An 18,492-nucleotide genomic window follows, 5' to 3' on the forward strand; every position below is an offset into this window, starting at 1 on the left:
ACCCGAGAGCCTGGCACGCTGGGAGTTGGGCTGCCCGGCATGGCAGGCAAGGTGAGGGGCATGGACCAGCAGGGCAGCGGGGCCTGTGGTCAGTCCAGAGCTGGGGGGAAGATATGATCTCCCCTGGTCTGGCAAAATTCCTCATCCGGGACTGGTCAGGTCCCAAGGGTGCTGAAGGTCCAACCTGTAGATGATGGGTGATACATGATTTTTCCTCACAAAAACCATGTTGACTTTTCCCCAACAAATTATGTTCATTTATGTGTCTGATAATTTTGTTCTTTATTATAGTTTCAACCAGCTTGCCTGCTACTGAATGCCAGCTACAGACCAAGTGTCAGATAGAAATATACATAGTTTCTTGTAGCATCCCCAAAGTTCTGCTGCTGTACGAGCCTAAAGAAAATCATGGACTCTGGCTCTAATCTCCCACAATCTAAAAAGGCAAACAGAAAAATGGAAAGCATGTACCAAAGTGCCAAAGGTGATGAATGGCACAACTTTGCAGCTGGCAAATTTCTTCGAGACGTAACAGGAGGACTTTAGGAAGGACTTGACCACGGAGAAGATTGTGGCATTTAGGATAATCTCCAGGGACAGTGTGGAAGAAAACATGGAGTTGGTTGTAAGAGACAAATGCGATGCTGATATTGGCATCATTGGCAGAGCACATGAGGTAAAGGTGGCACCATCGGAGATAAAGGCAGTTAAGAAGGGAAGGCAGAGTTACACAAGCTTTTGGAGGGGAGACAGAAATCAGATTTACTTAGTTTTTACTCTTAGCCTCAAAGAGCCAGCACAGCTCAAAGACCATTAGCTGAAGTTTATCCTACCTGTGCATTAGCTATGGAATTGGCTACAAATCCCACCTGTTCAGTGTCTTCAGTGAGTGTGAAGTCTCACAGGTATCGTTCATGGCAGGGTTTTCTGGCAGGACCTTTCCTGCTAGTGATGGTGTTTGAAACTTAAAATGAAGCTAAGCTTCATTTTCAGGAATTTTCAATTAAAACAATGACACCATTTCAGCTGTTAACTGAGCACACGTAATGGGATGTGGCCGGGTAATGTCCACCCAGTGAATTACACTGAAATTACATTAAGATTGCATAAGCACTCGATCAGGATATGCCCAAGTTGAGGTCAGATATACACCTCTAGCCTTCCCTTTGGTTAAATACTCACATGATATTTTTTATGTATAATATACTACACTATTTTGGTATAGTTTACAATATTTTAATTCCTATTTAATTGTACTAATTTAAATGCCATAACAGTCCTATTTATCTTTATAAATATCTCTGCTGATGTAAATGAACTTGGCTCCATTGATTTCAATAGAGCTGCACCCATTTATCTCTAGAAAAACTTTGGTCTTTACACTTATTACCCATAGTTTCCTTCTCTCTACTGTGTATATTGTAGTAAGTCAGTCATAGACATACATTTCCTTTTCAACCACCAGTAGAGCTGCTTGAAATATTTTTAAAAAATTATATTGCTGAAATTATTTTTGTTTTGAAGGGTCTGAAATGAACCCATTTTCCATTTGTTAAAAGTTTTTCTTCTGATGTTTTGCCTTCTGCTTGTTAATTATTTTTAATCACTGTGCATGGGATTTTCAACAGCACTCACTTGTGCTCCCTGAATCCCTTCAGTCCGTTTGAAAATCCAAACCTCAATTTTCAAAAACTAACTGGGGAAGAAGGAAAGGAGAAAAGGAAGGAGAAAAAAATGAAAAATATAATAGGGAAAACTTTGACAAAACATTAAATCAATTTTGTTAGATGTTTTAATTTTAAAAAGGTAAGTTATCTAAAAGTTGAATCTCCCTAGTCCGGCTCCCTCAGGACCTGATCAGTGCTGAACCAGAGTTGCTGAACTATGGGTGGTCAATATTGTCTAGCAGCATTACCACTCCAGACCACGGATGTTGCCGGACCAGAGTGTCAGATTAGAGAGGTTCAATCTGTATTTTTTTTTAAAAAGGGTTTTTTTTTAAATGTTACTAGCTCTAACCAGCAGTACATCCTTTCTTAGTGCAATTCAGGGGTGAAACTGTTAACTATAGTGCTAATTTATCTACACACAAATGCGCAGTAGCCTTGATTATAGGCAACAAAGAATCTAATATAGCTGCAAAATCAAGAGGCTTATATAAGCTGCAAATTCTCATGAGAGCTCTGTGTTGTTATACACAATCTCTGGCACATGAGTCTAACTACAGTGGATGACATCATCTTCATAAGAAGGGCTGCACCCCAGGCAATCATTAACATGCTAGGGCACTCTCCTCCTACAGAGTTTAAAAGGCAGGTGGAAGGGAAATTGCACACTTTACAATATGCATTTGAGCTAGGAAAACAGCTCTGTACTTCCTTCCAGCACAGAGTTACGTAAGACCTGCACTCACGTACAGCATGTCCTTCCATAGCTATGAGAAAATCCACTGCAAAGTGTACTGTGCCATTTCAAATCTTCTCTCCCCCCTGTGGCTGAAGGGAGAATTGAATCTGTTCACCTATAATCACTGGGATAAAAGTTATGAGAAGCCACAGCCAGACATTTTGGCCCCCCCACCTTCCTCCAGTTTGAGGCAGGCCCAATTGTGAACTGCTAACAGAACTAGGCTCCTACATCAAGGCAGCAGTTAGGGTTAACAAACATACAAAACCCTTTTGCCTCCCCCTGTTCTAATTGTTTTCCAAGGTGCTGCCCTTGCGCACTCCACCCCATCCCACCCCCGCCACTCACTCTCCCCTAGCCTCACTCACTCATTTTTCCAGGCTGGGGCAGTGGATTGGGATGCAGCAGGGGTGGGAGCAGAAATAAGGGCTCAGGATTTGGGAGGGGGCTCTGGGCTGGGGCATGGACTCTGTGATGGGGCTAAGGTTGAGGGGGTTGAGGTGCAGGACTGGGCTCCAGGCTGGGAGGTGGACCTGAGCAGTTTGGCATGTGGGAAGGGGTTTGGAAGAGATATGTGCTCTGGGCTGGGGGCATGGGTTCCAGAATGGGTCCAGAAATGAGAAATTCTGAGTGCAGGAGGGGGGCTTCAGGCTGGTGTAACAGTGCAAGGGGTAGAAGGGGTGTGCTCTGGGAGGCCTTTGTGGGGAACTCCAGGCTGGGGTGTAGGCTTTGGGTGGTACTTTTCCTTGGGGGGGGGGGGGGACCTCCCAACAAGTGGCCACAGAACAGCCTGCACACAGGAGAGTGGCAATGCACAGAGCCCCCTGACTAGCCCTACACCTTACAACTGAGCCAGGTAGGGAGCCTGCCAGCACACCAACCAAGCTTTTAATGTCCTGTCCATCGGTATTGGTGACCAGAGCCACCAGGGTCCTTTTTTGGCTGGGAACCCTATTCCCATGAAAAGGATGGGACTTAGGGGACACCCTTTTCATTGGTATCTCACATTAGCTAACCTAGGCAGTTCCCCACCTAGTGCGCTGGCATTTGTGAATCATATTCTGAGGTGCCTGTCTCTCTGCACACATTGTGCAGGTGCCTACGGGTTTGTCAACAAAACAGCACCCCTGCAGTGTGCCTAGTGGAGATGCTCAATGCTGACAGGCATATATTGATAGGAATTCTCTCTTGTTGACATAATAAATAATAAAAGCACCTCCATGAGCACCTCCATGTGAGAGAGAAGCTTTCTATAGCACTTATGCCAGTGCAATTTATGTCACTCAAGGGCACATCTTATTCACTCCCCTGAACGACAATGTATGCCAACGTAAACTGCAGTGTAGACATATCCACTATGTCTACACTGGCACTTTAGTCATGAAAATTTTGTCTCTCATGGGTGTGAAAAAACACATCTCTGAATGAGGAGAAGTGACAAAAAGCCACTCTCCTGTTAACAAAGCTTCCAGCCTGTGTTTGGGGTTGTTTTATTTTGTTGCTGGGAGAGCGCTCTCCTGGCTACAAAGAATGGCCACACAGTGCACCTCCAAAGGATATGGCTGCAGAGGTAAGGTGTGCTGTGTAGACCGAGACTTTGTGAATCACAATGTTCCTATGATTTTCTCGGTGCCTAAAAGTTAGGTGCTACAACCTTTAGCTCTGGGCTATGCTACAAATTTATGTGAGTATAACTGCATTGCTCAGGGATGGGGATTTTCCACACCTTTGTGGATCCTATTTATACCAACTCAACTTCCAGTGTGAACTATCTTGATTGGAGGGCTTCCCTCGTTGACATAGCTACTGCCTCTTGAAGCAGTAGAGTACCTGTGCCAATGGGGAAAGCTACTACTGTCAGCATAGGTAGTGTCTTCACTAAAGCCTTGTCTACAATACCACGGGCGATCGCTCTAAGTTACGTAACTTCAGCTACACAAATAACGTAGCTGAAGTCGATGTACAGGTTGAATCTCTGTGGTCTAGGACTCTGGTTCGACAACAACATACATGGTCCTGCTGGACCCCAGATGCTGAACCAGATAGCCTCAGTCACAGAGGTTGCCAGCGGTTGGGAGTTCAGCCAGCAAGCAGCCTGAAGAGCCAGTGGCCTGGGGGCAGGGAACGCAGCTAGCAGCCAGAGGCAAGGAGCCCCGCCAGCCAAGTGCAGAGTCACCACCAGCCGGGGGCAAGAAGCCCCATTGGCTGTGCCGGGCAACAGCTGGGAGTGGAACCCTGCCAGCAGCCGCGGCAGTGCACTGGCCAGTCCAGTGGCCACGAGGGGAGTCCTAGGAGAGCCTGAGGCTTAACTTCTCTTGGTCCGGCAAACTCCCACCTTCAGGACCACTCAGGTCCCAAGGGTGCCAGACCAGGGAGGTCCAACCTCTACTTATTGGGGTCTTCACCACAATAAGCTGAACTTGATGCTTTCCCATTGACTTCACTTACTCTTCTCATTCTGGTGGAGTACTGGATAAATGGACATTCTGCTGGGTGGATCACTGCCCATCAATCCAACCCACAGTGAAGACATGCCCTTAGTGCTCTCATAGTGCAGCTGCACTGTTCCCAGGCAAGCTCGGAGCATTACATACCTATGTCCCTTTCCAGATCCAGGCTGCTATCAATAGAGCTGCATAACACACTATTATTACTTAATACAGCTCAATACTTTGCACCTGGAAACACCACAAATATTACATCAGTTGATTGAAAAAATTGTTTCCAATTTAAACTTGTACTTTTCCATTTAGAAAAGAGCTGGTAGCTGAAGGTCAGATTTTGCCACCTTCACTCACACAGAGTCATTCTGTACTCTCTGAACAATCCCAATAACACTGCTCACAGAGTAAACTGCTACTCATCATGCACAAAGGTGGCAAAACCTGCCCCTTACAGTTCAGATGTTTAGATATAAATACCACACACAACTTCTCACTAAGGGCTAGCATGTACCTTTAGTTACAGCCCTGAGTATGGCGTGGCATGTAGATACAGCACAATTTTTCCCCACAATTCCCTCTTCTGTTGCAGCAGACTGTTATTTATTAAACTGTGTTTCTGGGTACAGCGCCAAAGGTTTACTGGGATGGTGAAATAGTGCACCCATTATTTCAAAAAATATTTCAAAATAACGTGTGTCTTGTGTAGACGCGGGGCAGCTATTTCGGGATACCTTAGGTATTCCAAAATAGCCATGCAGTATAGATGTACCCTCAGATAGTAAGCACTTTGGGGCAGAGTCTGTCTTTCTGCTCTGTGAATGTACAGCATCCAGTACATTAAGGGGTCCTAGGCACCAAAGTAACACAAATTAAATAACATATGGAGGCAGAGTCACCCTTTCACCTCCCCTCCTCACTCTTGCAGAGAGTGTACTGTAAGTACAACTCCTGCTCTCCTTGTGCTACCAGTATTTTGACCCAGGCAGGTCTTATATAACTGTGCAGCGGGCTGGACTCTGGGAGCATGACTATGTGGGCCGGGAACTATTTGGCCTTTCAGAAGGAGTTTAACAATATTTTAAATAATACTGTCTCAAAGCAAATGGCATCTGCGCAGTACAAAACTGAAGGTACTGTGAGCACAGTCCACATGTGAAACACACATGAATTACATTTTTACATAAAGTTAGATAACAACTAGAAATCATTATGACACACTCCTGCCATTAAATTATATATTCTGTGACACAGTGAAGTCAACAGAACTATGCCAAGTTACACCAGTTTAAGTTCTGGTCCACAGTAGTTAATTAGTTACTCATCAGGAAACTATGTGGCCATAGCTAAATCTATGCTAATGCTGCACCAACTAAGCAGTCATTGCTATTCATCATCATCGTGTGACACATTTTCCCAAGGGACATCCTTGGGAACACAGCCCCCCGGATGGTCTCTCTTAATGAAGTACAATGATCACCCTTAAAAATATGTAAAGAGCAGAGTTAAGGTTTCACATTAACATTGGCATTTTCTGACATTTGAGTGCTGAACTCTGCACCCTTAAATTCTCTAATGGGCACATCTTTGCATTTAAATTAATTTTGGGTGCACCCCCACACTCTGTGTGAGTTTCTGAGGGAGGTGGCACTGAAGCCATCCTACCAGGAAGGCAAGAGGGAGCCAGGAGCTCAAAACTGGGAGAGCACAGCATATGCAGATCAAAACTGAAGGACACGAATGAAGCTGCTGTGGAGGGGCAGGGACAGAACTGGAATAGTAGAAGACAGTTATCAGTTACCAGAAATTACAGTGTGATGGAATAACTGTTCCTTACCTGCATTTTTTCAATCATTTCAAACAAGTCCACAGTCTGTGAAGAGAAAAGGAGAACACAGAAAGAGACCTTACATTTTGATGAGAAAGAATGTTATCTGCCAGTAACACCAGTATGACAAAAATCACAAGGGTTCTCATGATGCATGGCAGCAATTATTCATCGGCGGATGTGAGGAAGGAAACCCTCTTCCTACATGGATGGCATATTACCGAACTACTGGCCAGGTGCATTGTTTTCACCTTGCACTGATAAAGGCAGAAGAGCAGCCTGATCTGGTACTGAATGAGCCAGGATTCTGGGCCACATGGACTAGTTACATCTGAAAGACCAAGACAATGGCCTACTTTGTTGTGTCAGCAGATGGGACATTAAACTAGATGGACCTGTTTTTAGGGCACTCACTGAGAAATACATACCTGTGCTCACCACACACACACACACCATTATGGTGCCTATTGCCTGCCTTCCTGTTCTCAGATGCTTTAGGCATATTCCCATCTCTGGGCAGGCAGCTCCTTACCTTGTGAACAGCAGGGGTAAGTGCAGTCTGGGAGTCCTGGGCGGGAGAATCTAGGATGTCACTGATGCAGTGTTCCACCTCATCAGCTCTCCTGAAGGGAGATAATTGTCATTAACCTGTGTAGCACTCAGTCCCTCCCCAAAACTGCCCTGGCCTACTTCCTTCCCCACCCAGCAAGAGAAAACTCCTGGTTCACATATCCCTGCAACCCTCTCAGACGTGCCTCTCCCCCACTGCTTGCCACTGGTTCCTTGTCCCTGCCCACTTGCAACAACTTCCCCACAAATCACTTCCCAATGTAGGGCTGCCAAATGGTTTAACCAAAAATACTGAACAAAACACTTAAGGAAAAAATTCTGCTGAGAAAAAAAAGGGGGAGACCAAAGGTGTTGAGCAAATCTTTAAAAAGGGACCCCGACAGCAGTTATTAAGCAAAAAAAAAAAAAATTAAAAAAAAAAAATCAGCATGGCCCCTTTAAGAAGAGGCTTTTTTGCTGATGGCCATCTTGTTTTTCTGTTCCAGCCACAAGACAAGCCCCCAAGGAACCAGGTAAGCCGGGGGGTCCGGGCGACCCAGCGGAGAGTCCAGGGAGATGGACTCCAGGGAGGGTCCAAGGGCTGGGCCCAGTTGCTGAGTGTGTCGTAGGGTTGCCAAGTGTCTGGTATTTTCGCCTCCTGGCAGGGGAAAATAAACAAAAAATACCAGATATTTTAGGTGTCCGGTATTTTCTGATTTTTTTTTACCAGACAGGAGGCAAAAATACTAGACTGTCCAGGTCAATACTGGACACCTGTCAACCCTACATTCTCAATCCCCTGCATATACATTCTCAGCCAAACCACCTCCCTGCTCCAGGGTCCTAATCTAATGGCTGGGTTGCAATGACAAGACAGGCAAGTCCCAGGCAGAACAAAACGCAGGGAAGCAGAGGAGGGTTTTCAGGAGGGGGAGATACCCACGCTGGGATCAGCCTCTGAACTATTAAAAACTATCAGGTTCCCAAGAATCAGCCACCTCAAGAGTTCTCAGTATCGGAAAGGCTAAAAAGTCCCTGGAATCACTGAACCCAGGACCTAAGGATAGACCCACTTGTTGCAGCCTTGCTACCAGAGCCAGGGCATGCAAAGAAGAAAAGCAGGGGGTAGAACTATCATTGTAAAGGCAGGGGTTGAGCAGAGCAGAAGAGGGCCTGTTGCCTGAAACAGTTGCCAACTGTTGCAAATGTATCTTGACTTTGGCCTCTGCTTAGGGTTGCCAGGTGTCTGGTATTTTCGCCTCCTGTCCGGTTAAAAAAAAATCAGAAAATACCGAACACCTAAAATGTCCGGTATTTTCTGTTTTTCTTTTTCCCCCTGCCAGGAAGCGAAAATACCGGACACCTGGTAACCCTACGACACACACAGCAACCGGGCCCAGCCCCCGGACCTCACACAGCCCCTCCCCCCAGACTCTCCGCTGGGCCATCCAGACCCTCCTGCTGGACCCCCCTGCTTTCCTGGTTCCGCAGGGGATTGTTTTGTAGCTAAAACAGAAAAACAAGATGGCCACCGGCAAAAAAGCCTCCTCTTAAAGGGACCATGCTGATTTTTGTTTGTTTATTTGTCTAATAACGGCTGTCCTTTTCTTTTGCTCAACAACTTTGGTCTCCCCCCCTTTTTTTTTCCTCAACAGAATTTTTTTCCCAGTATTTTTTTTGGGGGGGGAGAGGGGGTTCAGTATTTTTCGTTAAACCATCTGGCAACCCTACCTCTGCTATAGGCCATCTCACGAAGACATGAAAGGCTGCAGCGGTCATGCAATCTGGGGGAAAAAAAGTCAAACAGCAACCCTATGTCTAGCAGTCTAGAAGAATCTGCATTATACTGCAAGCTCAGCTGACAGCAGCCATAAGGTTTAGCCCTAGCACTCTTAATAGCAGCTGTTAGCTTTTCTGTGCCACTCACAATATTTAATAAAGGTCAAAGCTGGTGTGGGAGAGAACTGTGATTTCACAGGTAACCGAGGCTGCATGGGGGCATTTAACAGGCACAGCAGGGAATAAGAGGTAGGTCTTGTCCACTTTTGTCATACAACCTTGCAGACAGGATATGAAAAGTAAGTACTTCTATAACTCATGCTAACACAGTGTGGCTCTGTGTCCCCTTCTAGCAGATAAACCACACAGAGGTTTCGGATTCCCCTGCTATTTCCAAGCTAAGAGATCCATAAAAGGCTCATGCTTTAATATCAGTGATCCCAGGATCATACCCCACGGATGACCAAACAGCGGTGTTATTTGTTGTAACATTTCTCTTCACTGCCTTGTAACTATCAGGCCACAATCAGCTCTGCAGGTCAAGAATCCTGAGGATCTGCATTCCACTACTGTCTCACAAGTGTACCTGTGTAACCACTTGTGCCTAACTGGGTTGCCAATTCTCCCAGCCAGATGGACCGGATACCATTTGCAGCAATGGTATCTGGTCAGGAAAGTTGGCAACCCTATCAGTGCCTTTGGTTTCTGCCCACTATGTGAAATGATCCACATAGTGGATAATGGCATGCTTCCCCCATTAGATGCTCCTATAGCTGAAGTAGAGGAGATCTGTGCTGTGCAACTGAAAGTTGATAATATACCTGTTTATGACCCATATGGGAGTAAAACAATATATAAGTTAGTCTGAGGAGCCTGGGGTAATAATTGGCATGTCTATATTCAAACCTTAATTTTGCAAACTACTTAATTTTGTATGTTGTGTGAATATTTATTTTCTTTTTGAATTTTTATTTTTGTAGTTGGTTAATGGGAGCTGCTCCTTTAAGAAAAGAGCCAGACAAACAGAGTGCATCTGAGATTGGCGGCACAGCATGGGAGATTTATGCTGTGTGTCCAGAGAGCAGATGACTCTGCCTTTGTAGGAGCCAAAGGAGATCAGAATTTCATTTAATAAACTCAACTCTCCGGAAAGAAGCCTCATTTTTAAAGGTACAAGTTTAGTGCTTTTGCAGGACTGAATGCCTCAGTCCTTTTTAATGTGCAATAGACCCTTAAATCTGCAGATCCCGAGTCTGAATCCTTCCTTGCTCAACAAGGATTAAAAGTTGTTCCCATCTAATCATTCTAATGGAACATCAGTGGCCCTGCTATGACAGGAGTCTGGCTGAGTCCCAGTTCTGGCTTCCACATCACAAACTCACCACCATGCATAACTGTCCAGCCTCTGGGCCAGGGACGATCTTTTACTGTGCAAATGGACAATGCCTAGACCAACAGGTCCCCAGTCTTGGCTGGACCCTCTAGTGAGAGCTGCCTCAGTAAAATCACTTACCTCACTATACATATAGGCTGTGTCTACACTGGCACCTTTTTCCGGAAATGCTTAAAACGGAACAGTTTTCCGTTTTAAGTTTTTCCGGAAAAGGAGCGTCTACATTGGCCCCGGAGTTACCGTTATAACGATGCGCTTTTCTGGAAAAGCGCGTCTACATTGGTGGTGCGCTTTTCCGGAAAAGCAGAAGCCCGGAGCCATTTTGAAGAGGGCAAAGGCCACCAGACCTTTCTGGGAGCGGGGCCAGAGCGCCGTTCAGACACGTGCTTAAAGGGGTCTCGCCGGACAGCCATTGGTCTCCTGCTCCTGTGCCTTGGGGCCTATGCCAGGGACTGGCACCCTTCGCAGGTTCGGTGGTTGCCCTCAGAGTTTTGGGGACACCACCCTTTGGCCCCCAACTGCTTTTCCCTGCGTTTTGTTTTTTCTGCCCTGCTCTGTCTGCTATGGAGCCGTGGGTGGCCATGTGCCTGCTCAGGCCCCTGTTGGGGCTGTACAAGTGCCTGCTGCTCGTGCTGGAGGCCGGTGCCCTGGTGTTCATGTACCAGGAGGCAGAGATCGCCTTGGACTCCCTCACCAGGGAGGCCCTGGCAACCATGTCGCATCAGCACCCGACCGTAGACCGGCCCGTCTGGAGTTTGGAGAGCAGCACCGACTGGTGGGACCGGGTGGTCCTCGGACTATGGGATGACCAGCAATGGATCCGGAATTTCCGGATGAGAAAGCGGACCTTCCTGCAGCTGTGCAAATGGCTCACCCCCGCGCTGCAGAGAGCCACCACCCGGCTGCAGGCACCCATCCCCATGAAGAAGAAGGTCGCCATGGCGCTGTGGAATCTGGCCACACCGGACAGCTACCGCTCGGTGGCACAGCAGTTCGGGGTGGGAAAATCAACTGTCGGAGTGATCGTCATGGAGGTCCCAGGGGGAGTAGGATGGGGGGAGGGTGCTGCACTCCAGGCCCAGGGACAGCAAGACTCCAGGCTGGGTCGCCCAGGGGTTTGGCCCGTCCCTCCCTTGCACAGGCCCGCTGGTGGTGGGGGTGGCCGTGGGGCGAGGGGGGCCCTGGTGTGTGTGTGTGTGTGTGTGTGTGTGTGTGTGTGTGTGAGGACAGAGGGAATCAAGGGGGGGGCAAGGGAGCGCACACTCACCCCTGCCATAAGTGATGTGTTCCCTTGTGTTTCTCTGCTCCCTTCTGCAGGTTGTCCACACCATCAACGACGTCCTGCTCCCGCGAATCATCTGCCTGTGCGACGTCGATGAGACCATGGCCGGCTTCGCTGCCCTCGGGTTCCCCAACTGCGGGGGAGCCCTGGACGCCACCCACATCACCATCCGGGCCCCGGAGCATCGAGCGGGCCATTTCATGAACCGCAAGGGGTACTGCTCCATTGTTCTGCAGGCCCTCGTGGACCACTGGGGCCACTTCGTGGACATTTATGGGGGCTGGTCCGGCCGGGCACACGACACCCACATCCTCCGGAACTCTGGACTGTTTCGCAGGTTGGAGGCGGGCACCTACTTCCCCTGGCAGGACTTGACTGTCAGGGATGTGCCTATGCCCATCTGCGTCGTCGGGGACGCGGCCTACCCCCGATGCCCTGGCTAATGCGGCCGTACATGGGGCAGCCGGACCAGAACCGGGTCCGGTTCAACGACCACCTCAACCGGGTCCAAAACCCAGTGGAGCTGGCCTTTGGACGTTTAAAGGCCCGCTTCCGTTGTCTGCTCACCCGTCTCAAGATGGGTGAGCAGAATGCAACGGAGGCACTGGCCGCGTGCTGCGTGCTTCACAACATTGCGGAGCGCAGTGGGGAGGCCTTCCTCCCTGCATGGATGGCAGCCGAGGCACAGACGTTGGAACTGCCCGACACAGCTGCCATCCACCAGGCGCACCAGGATGCGGTGCGCATCAGAGAGGCCCTGGTGGACATATTTGCCCAAGCCCTGTAGTAGGGTCGCCTGGGTCTCCCCAGTCTACTCCCTCCTATCCCCTACCCTTCCGCACCCCCACCCCTTACCTCCCTCCCAATTGTAAAGCGTCGGGTCAAAGCACATCGGCCGTCATCGTGACTGTTCGTCGGGTGCGTCGGGCTTAGGTAGGGTTTTTCTTTTTAGTTTAGGCTAGGGTTTAGGCCACCATCGCCTGTCCTGAAGAACAGCCAAGAGGATTCGGGGTTCGTGCGGAAGGCTCAAGTCAGCGTACCTGATTCCACTCATCTTCTGACGAGGGATCTCCTGGCTTTTCCTCTCCCGAGGCCCGGAAGGACCAAAGGATTGAGGTGGCCAGCAACACTACCCAATTGTCCTCCCTGCACCTAGACTATGTTTAATAATCTGTAGTGTGCATCTTTTCACCGTTCTTGCTTGTTAGCTATGTAAATATAGTTTGTGGTTTACATTTTACTGAAAAGTCTCAGTATTTCTTTATGCACCACAAACCAATGACCACTTACAAAGGCCCCCCCCCCGGTGATAGAGTAAAGAAGTTGTTGTCCACAGTTTGTAACCCTGTTAAATTTAAGTGGCTAATTGGCATCTCAAATCATTTTTTACAGTTACTAGAGTAACACAAGAACCAACACAAGAATGAATTGAAAAATAGACAACTTTTTATTTACAAGGCGGGGGGGGGGGGAAGACCTTCACCTGGGACAGGGAGGGGGGGCAGTTATTGCGACGTGTGGCCCCTGCGAGCGCTCCTCCGGGGGGGAGCTGCACACGCTGGGCAGACCGCATCGGGGCAGCCTGCACGGGGAGGTGGCGAGGAGCAGGGGCAGCGGCAGGGGCAGGGGCAGGGGCAGGAGCTGGGATAGGAGCAGGGGCAGGAACAGGGGCAGGAGCTGGGATAGGAGCAGGGATAGCAGGGGGCGTGGGCTGTGCTACGGGAGGGATGTGGGGGGGCATGGGGTCCGGCCATGCCATAGTGTATGGCGTGCACGAAATGTGCTGTCAGCATGTCAAGCGAGCTGCGCATCCCTTGGCACTCTTCGAGGAAGGCAGCCCAGCCCTCCTGCCGCCACTGCAGGTCCTCCTGCACCCACTCGGCAATGGAGCCCTGGATGCCCTCCATGGCGTTCACGTGGCAGCGCAGAAGCTGGTCCCTCTGATGCAGCCTGCGCCTCCGGGGTTGGCCAGATGGGGGTACCGCTGCTGCAGCAGTGGAAGGTCTGGGTGCTGGGTCCCGCTGCAGGGAACAGAAGAAAGGATGGGTCAGTCAGGCAGGCCGTCCACTGTCCCCACACCTCATGCCCTCCACCCGAGCCCAGGTGACCCCACAGTTGTGTGGCTTGGGCCCACTCGGTTCCCCTCCTGCCCCCGTGTTGTATGTTGGCAAGGAGGACCGCCCCTGGAGTAGGGTCCTCCCTCCAGTATTGTAAGCACCGGTCTGAATCCTGGCCCCGTGGAGGGCGGGAGGGTGCTTGTGCTGCGTTCACCTGTGGAACTCCCTGCCGGTGGAGACTGTGAAAAGCTTTGGCCTAATCAGTGGTGTTTGACAGGGAGCGAGATGCATCCCCACACAGTGCCTGGGAGCACATCTGGCAGAGGCGGTCTGGGCTCTCAGATCCCCTCGCGTGGGATATCTCATGAACGGAACCAGAGGAGTGACTGGGTGGGAGGGGTGTCCCATCCTTGCAGCAAAACTCAGGGGCCCTTCTCCCTCCCACTATCCCTCCCGCAAGGCCCACTCAGGACATGTGTAGCCCAGGGACATGTGTGGCCACAGTGGGGATTTCCCTCGGGGAACCAGCCAAGGCACCGGGAGCAAGCGAGGGACTGTGACGCTGCGGTTTTCCCCAGGAGCAGTTGGCTGTGCCTCACAGCCAGGCATGGGACAGTGTGCCATTCTCCGTGCTGCACCCTTGGCAGAGGTGCGGGTTCTGGGCTGAGTCCCTGGGGCCCTGGATGGTTCCAGCCGGCATCCACCCTTCCCCCTGGTCCCGCCAAATGTGTGTGAGCAGCACGGTCTCAGGCGTGCCCTGCAGCTGCCTGCCGCGGCCACGTGCCGCTCGGTCACCAGGCTGCACGTGGTTGCACGTGCTGCTTGCTGCCTCATGCTACGCAGCGTGCAGCTCACATGACCTGAGTGACATGCTTTTCCCCTCTCCCCTCCGGGCGCCTGGCTCTCCCCCCCACCGCCCTTTGGGGGTGCAAACTGCAAACACTCACCAGTGGGTTCCTCCCCGGCCTCGGCCTCGGCAGAGCTGCTGGAGGGGGCCTGCTGGGTGGCAATGCTGGCCTCCTCTCTAGCCGCCGCGCCACCGCTGTCCTCTCCCTCCTCGGGCTCGGTGGGTCGGATGATGGGGGGGTGCTGGCAGGTGTCCACTGGGACTGGCGGACCTTGTGGGGCTGGCTGGCCCAGAAACGCGTTCATCCTGTCGTAGTAGGGGCAGGCATCTGGTCCTGCCCCCCTCCCCTCACTGGCCCGCACGTACCCCAGCCGCAGCTCCTTCAACTTGGAGCAGACCTGCTCACAATTGCAGCTGGGGTGTCCCTGCTGCGCAAGGTTGTCGGCCATCCGGGTGTAAATGTCAACATTGCGTCGATATGAATGCAGGTCATGGAGACCCTCCTCCTCCTGCCAGAGGTCCAGGAGGGACTCCAACTCCCTGGGGGTCCAGGATGGGACCCGGCGTTTGCGGCCCCTGGGGGCCTCCTGAGCTGGGGGTGCAGGTGGCTCACCACCCAGAGCTGCCATGCTGGGCTGCGAGTGAATCCTGGGCAGCACAGCGGCACGTGGCAGAGCTCAGGCAGCAGGGTCTGCGGCACGCTCCTGCCACGTGCGCCCAGCTGCCTCCGAGCTCTTTAACAGCTCGGGTTACCAGGAAGTCCAGGGCTCCTACGGGGTCTCGTGGTGTCCAAACCGCTTTTTTCCGTTTCTTCTGCTTTTCCCGAAAAGCTGTCTACACTGGCCCTTTTCCAGAAAAGCTTTTCTGGAAAAAGGACTTTTGCCCGATCGGGAGCAGCGTAGCGTTTCCGGAAAAGCGGCTGATTTTGTACAGTACAGCATCATTGCTTTCCCGGAAATTCAAGCGGCCAGTGTAGACAGCTCACAGCTTATTCCGGAAAAGCGGCTGCTTTTCCGGAATAAGTGGCCCAGTGTAGACACAGCCATAGTGTAAGCTGTAACACACACATTACAGGCTGGCAGTGGGGATTCAAAAATATCAGAAAACAACAAAAATAGGGATTTAAACTTTTAAAGCAAATTTCATTATTGTTGGGAGACAGACTCATGAATTTTAAACTTAACAGTACTGCAGGCCCACAAGGAAGGAGTTTGTAGGGGAATAAGCTGCACATTCTTCTATCAAGGAAAGACAAAATTTCACCGGCCAATCAAAGTTACAGAGGAAACTGGGCTGAGAAAGAAAAGTAGCAGGGGGCAAGAGAAGGAGATTAAAAAGTGACTGTGAACTGGTTAAACTCCTGTCACTTTTTAAAGAGATATTTATTTATGAAGAAAAGTATCGTAACCATCCAGTTGAACTACCTTTGAACGGAAAAACAAACAGGAACTCGCCCCTCAAATTATTCTCACTAGCCACTGCTTACTTTTTAAATAGAAAGATAGCTAGGTAACTCTGACCTAGCATGCACTGCTATTCCAGTCCTGCAATTTCCACATTCAGCCCTTAAATCCTGCAGAAGCCCCTTTGCTGCCCTCTCAGTGATCCATCTCCACATATAGTCTGCCAGTGCTTCTCCATCCTGAAAATAAAACCTGCATGTTCACTTCAACAGTTGTCACAAGCCCTTTCATTTCCCTTCTACGGGTATTTGTAGGAGTGGTTGTTGCTCTCTGGAAGTGTCCAAATCCTCAAACTATTTTCACAAGTAAGGGCTCATGTTGAAAAATGCAAGAAGGTTATCTTGAAAGCTGTTCATGATCCTAGGAGTTCACCCCAGAGCAGAAACAATATCATGTGACTTTGGGGACTATTCACATGTCCATGAATAGCAAATTACAGATAATTTAATTCAATGTAATAGCCATGACGAGTAGTTGGCAAGTGACCCTTGAGTTGAAGCATGTTCGTAGGAACCATTCCCTGAAACATTTAGATCACCCAATTCATAAGAATTAGAATCTCTGCAATGTTACCTGCAGGTAACTCACAACCAGAAAACAGATTTGAAGCGATCAAATAAAATATTTGATGAGAATAATTTTTCTTGCTCTATGGTAGCCCCTGATATTCCAGTCCTGGGTCTCCCTAGTGCTCAGTGCTGCTAATCATGCTCTTTATACTTCTGACCATGTCCTGCTCACAACACCAGGACATGCAATAGCTGGAGCTTTGCGTTCCCCATGGCTGCATCGCAGATTGATTCCTGAACGCCAAGGGAAAGAGAGCAAGGCAGAAGTGGAGACTGTGAGAATGAGCTGCTGCCAAGATAAAGCTAACACTCTAGCTGGTGGCTCTGTCAGTCCTCACTCTGTGTCTAGAATTTCCTCTAAATCCCTTTGTGACCCCCCACCCCCAGTCTCAGGAAGAGACAGAGAAGGCCTGTTGGGTCACCTGGACAACTACATTTTTACTCCAAATCCTATTATTTGGTCCCCTGATACAGTTCATAATCTGCAGGCGCACCACCAGAGGTTTGGTTACACTACTCTGTTCCAGAAGGAGAAGTCCTAAAGAAAATGCACCTGTCCTCAAACAACCATCACCATCTACAGCAACATCAGAACTGGAGAAATGCATCTCCTTCTAAGGGGCGGAATGGGAAGGGAAAAAAACCGAAGTCTCAGCCTTTAAAGAGACAACCAACCACTCTCCCACCCCATCTCCACACTCCATGCAGGCCTGGAAATGCTCTCTCCCTGCTGGAGAAAGGAAAGAATGTTATCCCAATAGCAGAAGGCTGGAGATGAGGCTGATGTGATGGAGCAGGGACACACATGTGAATTTTCCTGGAGGTTTCCCTCTCGTTTTAACCCACTCCCACAGCTTGACCAGGGTTCCAGCAGGAAAAGGCTGCATTGTGCAAGATTGGTGAGGGGGAACGAGGGGCCGGTACACATACATACCCTCCATAGGCTCCGAGGGTGAAACTGCGCTTCCGAGAAAACATTCTCTACTCTTCTCTCTGTCAGAGGTGGGTTCCAGGCTCTCCTGCTTGCCAGCTTCCTCTCCTCCTCTCTCGGCGTGCAGCAGGGCACAGACTCACCTCTCAGTCTCTGGAGGGCAAAGGCTCCCTCCTCTGTTCCCTCCCAAGCCTGAACCCCCGCCTGCTTCTGTTTTCCAAGATACACTTCAAATGAGAGAAAGGAAAGAGCTGCTCACAGCTAGGGCCAGGCATTAACTGCATGAGGGCAGGAAGCTCCTGAAGAGACACTGCAGGACACCCTGTGAGCAGCAGAGTGAGAGAGTGGCAGAGAGAGCCTGAAAGAGAGAGATGAGAAACAGGAGGCAGGGAGAGAGCAGATGTTAACACGAGGTGAGGGTACTGTTCCTTCTCCATGGCTCGGGGAGCTCAGCTCTCCCTGCACATTCTCTCCTACCAGGCTGGGGAGATGAGGGCCCCAAGGCAGGGGAATCTCAGGCAAGAGCAACAGGGGGATCAGATGACTGGTTGAAGAGTTTCAGGGGGTCCCAGAATTTTCTGCCTGTGAATGAAATAGCAGCAGAATCTGACAGGGGAAGAAGAGTTCCTAATTTTCCTCCCTTACTCTGAAGTAGAGGTAAGAGAAGTGATTATTCCCCTTTATTCAGCAATGGTGAGACCACATCTGGAGTAATACAACCAATTCAGTGCCTCCATTACAGAAAGGATGTGGATGCATTGGAGAGGGTCCAGGGGAGGGCAACAAAAATGATTAGGGGGCTGGAGCACATGACCTTTGAGGAGAAGCTGAGGGATATGGGCTTGTTTGGTCTGCAGAAGCGAAGAGTGAGGGGGAATTTGATAGCAGCCTTCAACTTTCTGAAGGGAGGTTCCAAAGAGGATGGCGAGAGGCTGTTCTCAGTAGTG

The 18,492-nt window shown here is 49.9% G+C and overlaps 1 protein-coding gene across 7 annotated transcripts in view; it reads right to left on the minus strand.

The window, feature by feature from the left end:
- LOC102455908 (rap1 GTPase-activating protein 1) overlaps positions 1-18,492 on the minus strand; it is a 78,164-nt gene that overhangs the window by 55,474 nt on the left and 4,198 nt on the right. For all 7 annotated transcript variants that reach the window (XM_075903319.1, XM_075903341.1, XM_075903337.1 and 4 more), the window contains exons 2-3: positions 7,208-7,298; positions 6,685-6,720 (exon numbers count right to left, since the gene is read on the minus strand). In XM_075903319.1, coding sequence (XP_075759434.1) covers positions 6,685-6,702 — 18 coding nt within the window. In that variant the 5' untranslated portion in view covers positions 6,703-6,720; positions 7,208-7,298. The remainder of the gene's footprint in view (positions 1-6,684; positions 6,721-7,207; positions 7,299-18,492) is intronic.

Source organism: Pelodiscus sinensis, chromosome 1, assembly GCF_052426305.1.
Source record: "Pelodiscus sinensis isolate ZL-2025 chromosome 1, ASM5242630v1, whole genome shotgun sequence".
Lineage (NCBI taxonomy): Eukaryota > Metazoa > Chordata > Testudines > Trionychidae > Pelodiscus > Pelodiscus sinensis.